Raw genomic sequence first — 3,718 nt, 5'->3', positions numbered from 1 at the left:
GTTGTGTATCAACATTGTATTTACTATCTAAAATAAGATAGGTTAAGAAAGTCTTTAAACGTCTTTTAATCTTTTAATTCACATCTCGTCAGATATATAAATAATAAATTTAACAAAGTTTATCTACAGAATCTACTGATTATTAGGACAAGCCCATCTTTCTAAAACATGTTATTGACGATATATTTTTACAGAGTGTTTGCTATACTCCGTTAAAATATTGTGTGCTCTCACTCCTATCTTGTTTTTCTGAAACAAAAGATAAATACTAAATACTAAAACCTTTTTATTGGTACCTTTGAAATATTTGACCCAAACTAAATTTGACCCAAATTGCTATTTTACTTACGCATATAATCCGTTTTGTTCCTCTTATATATAAAATATAAAAAATACAATAACATAACACGGATAATAATAAAACACAGTTAAAAAGCATACTATAGCTGCAGTTATGTAATAAACTAAATTAATTCATTATTGACAGCATCTATTATAATAAAATAAGAACTATGTTATTATTATTATTATTATTAAATAGCGGCAGCTTATAAATTAATTTGTATACTGTGAATAAAAACATTGCGTCAATTTAATTAGCCTATTCGTGTTGCTTATTTTAGACTCTTATAATCGGTGTTATTTGATATCTAATGGTCTTTTTTTTTTACTTTTAATGCCAGCAAATTTAATTAGGCTAGTTCATATTTTTGGTTAAATATTTATTACCAGTATTTTTGTAACATGTATGGTTGACCTAATTCGCAAAGACAGTGCTAAACTTTAGTTCACCTTGACTATAATTTATTATTATAATTTTTAAATCTTCAAATAATCAATAAGATTAGCCTAATAAGATTGTCTTCATGTGCTTTTATTCAGACATTTACCTATAATCTGGTATCGCATTAATAAAACAAAATCACAATGATTTGGGATGGAAGCTTGATGAAGCACTTGAATTAAGCAGTTCTGCAAGGGGAGGAGCTTGTCCGTGAACCCCAGTCTCTATTGAGCTCGCAGCAGAAGGAAACGTACGTGCGCCATACTGCTTGAAAAGCCAATAGTAAGGACAATGTTGCCTTGGCCCAAAATATGCTCCAGCAATGTCATTCTCTGACAAATTCTCTGCGGTGATTGTCACATTGTCTGAAGGGAAATCTTTCGATAGCCCAAGTCTAAAAGATCCTTTGCGTGGGGCGAACGGAGGCTCACGTCCTAACCTGGAGTGCCAAGTACAAAATAGCGGGACCACCCCAGCGTAGTCGATCGCGCTCCAGACAATAAAACAGATTCAGAAATTTCCCGGTAAGTCATGGCTCTGCCGCGTCACCAATTTCTCCATGGAGCTGTGAACTGGGACGGAGTGCGCTTGAGTCCTGTCCAGGTTTCTCATGTCAGCGCGTGCCCCATCAGCGCTTCAGGTCGAAAAGAGGACCCCTTCTATTTTTCTCTGGACCCAACAGGGCAAGCCAGACAGCCTCTCGACATCTCCGCCTTCAGCAGATTCATGACAGATATGGGCTCTCTGAACGGCACTGACGACAACCATCGTCCAGAACCGTCTTTTTACTCCGGACACAAACTCTTATCTCTTAATACCGACACGGATCCAGAGAGTCCGTCGCACTCTTCCCACTCAGACTCCCAACAGTTGCACAGTCTGTCTTTCTCCGCGCCTTCCTGTTCAGAAACTGACAATAAGCCCTATACGCATTATTTAACGACGGAAAGCACTAAATACCCAAGCCAGTGGAGTGAAAGCAGAACCACCGGGAGCATCATCACCACACTGAGCATCAGTCAAAGGAGTAGAGACGACACAGAGCCAAATAATCTCCAGACAGACTTTACCGGGAGCGATAAAACTCACAGAAAGGGAACGCAAGGTGGGTAAACAAGGTTAAAAGAGACAGCAGTGGGTAAAGCAAGCCCATCAAGATTTTATTTTTTCCCTTTCCGAAAGCAATTGAAGGGTGTAGCCACTAAGACACAAAGAGAACCAGGGCTTGAAAATGAATTTATTGCACCGAATTGCCCCAGACAGACTAAATTGCACGTCGTTTCTCAGAACATCAAAACAGCGGAAGGATCCATTGTCAACTGGAAACCTTAGTGTGGGCCAGGTGTGGCATTGCTTTAGGACACTTTTTATTCATGTGAAATGAAGAAAGTCTGAACTGACGGTTTGGTATAATTACACACTTCGTGTGTAGGCTATTGAGGCTAGGCCTATAATGTAAAGATAAACCAACGTTAGCAGATTCAGAGCAGCCATGTAAAAAATATTTTTACTATCCTAGTATTTTAGAGCAATATATACACGCGTTTTAAGGACTCTGATAAACGTGGCAGAGGCCTAACATTTCTAAAAGGTGTGTGTGTGTAACTGGTTTGCCATTTTTCCTAAATAGTCTATATCTTGAATATTCACTTATGTATTTTATTTGTTTAGCCCGAAATGTGCAGTAGGCTATTTTTAAGACATTTTTTAAATTATGCTAAACCTATAACAAAAAATTAAGAACGATTGAAAGTTGCATTATAAATGAGAAAACTTTAAAGGTGACAAGTAAATGTCCTTTCAGCCTCTGGAATGTGAGGGCCAATACTTTTTCTTTCTCTTTTTTCCCTTGTTCTTTTACTCTTTTTTTTTTTTTTTTACTTTTCTTGGCTTCGTCCATTTTATGAACCAGTTATTGGCTAAATATAATTGGTTAAATTCGCTTTAGTTAAGATAATTTTTGAATGAACTTCAAAATGTTTATGCAATTCATATCATGCATCGTTCTCTCCCTTTCTCCTCATTTGTTTTTTTTTTCTCCCTCTCTCGCCGACCAACAGAGACAGTGCGTAGTCTGTGCTGACATTATTTCCTGTCATAAAATGTCGGACACAGCCAGGTAATGGCCGCGAGCGTCAAGCTCAGTGGCTATTTGCTCACTGTGAAGGGCAACTGTATAATAGCCTTGTCTCTCTTTCTCTTTTTATCTGAAGACGTGACTTTAGAAAACGCTGCAAATGGCTGGCTGTCGGCGAAAGCAGGGAGGAAGAAGCGATGTCCTTACAGCAAACACCAAATCTTAGAGCTGGAAAAAGAATTCCTATTCAACATGTACCTGACTCGCGAGCGCCGCCTGGAGATTAGCCGGAGCATAAATCTCACCGACCGCCAGGTTAAGATTTGGTTTCAGAATCGCAGGATGAAGCTGAAAAAAATGACTCGAGAGCATCAGACAAGGGACCCTGGCACAAGTTTCACTGTCTAGTTTGCTATGTAAGACGGTTAAAAATACCTAACTCGGCGCACAAATCATTGCAGCTCATCCGGTGCAAGTGGATTGATGCAACTGCTGCTTCTGATGGATTAACGGGAGGAAACGATCAGTCAAATCTTACTACGGTGTTTCACAATATGTGTTCAATAAGGCAAATGTAATGGACATAAATTTAATACCTTGCATGAAGATGAACAGAAAATTGTAACGAAATAAGAAGAGACGTTTTTGGCTATTCGATGTAAGCTTGTATTCACACAAGGCCCATGGACAATGTTTATTGATGTCGGTTAAGTTCTGGTCAACTTTTCAGCGACCTAATATTCTGTAATTTTCGATATTTAAACAATGTTTTCCCATTAGCCTATGAGGACGATGTTTGTTACAGGTTATGAGTGTTAGCGGTTGTTTTTTGGGGGGGGGGGGGGGGGGGGGGGTGT

General features: G+C 38.7%; 1 protein-coding gene across 1 annotated transcript; it reads left to right on the top strand.

Moving 5' to 3' along the window:
* The first annotated feature begins 1,052 nt into the window (after window positions 1-1,052).
* On the top strand, window positions 1,053-3,688 carry hoxb10a (homeobox B10a). The gene is made up of 2 exons (XM_016452459.1): window positions 1,053-1,889; window positions 2,998-3,688. The coding sequence occupies exons 1-2, from the start codon at window positions 1,316-1,318 to the stop codon at window positions 3,267-3,269; spliced, it is 846 nt and encodes a 281-aa protein (XP_016307945.1). The 5' UTR covers window positions 1,053-1,315; the 3' UTR covers window positions 3,270-3,688.
* The last annotated feature ends 30 nt before the right edge of the window (window positions 3,689-3,718 follow it).

This window comes from Sinocyclocheilus anshuiensis, unplaced genomic scaffold (genome assembly GCF_001515605.1).
Source record: "Sinocyclocheilus anshuiensis isolate Anshui unplaced genomic scaffold, SAMN03320099.WGS_v1.1 scaffold11, whole genome shotgun sequence".
NCBI classification, from domain to species: Eukaryota; Metazoa; Chordata; class Actinopteri; order Cypriniformes; family Cyprinidae; genus Sinocyclocheilus; species Sinocyclocheilus anshuiensis.
Note: the sequence above shows the minus strand (reverse complement) of the source record. Positions and strands in the feature narration are given on the sequence as shown.

Excerpts from the sequence above, each read along its gene's own strand:
- hoxb10a (XM_016452459.1), top strand. The coding sequence starts at position 1,316 with ATGGCTCTGCCGCGTCACCAATTTCTCCATGGAGCTGTGAACTGGGAC. Across the intron at positions 1,890-2,997 it reads TCACAGAAAGGGAACGCAAG|ACGTGACTTTAGAAAACGCT; the intron begins GTGGGTAAACAA and ends TTTTATCTGAAG.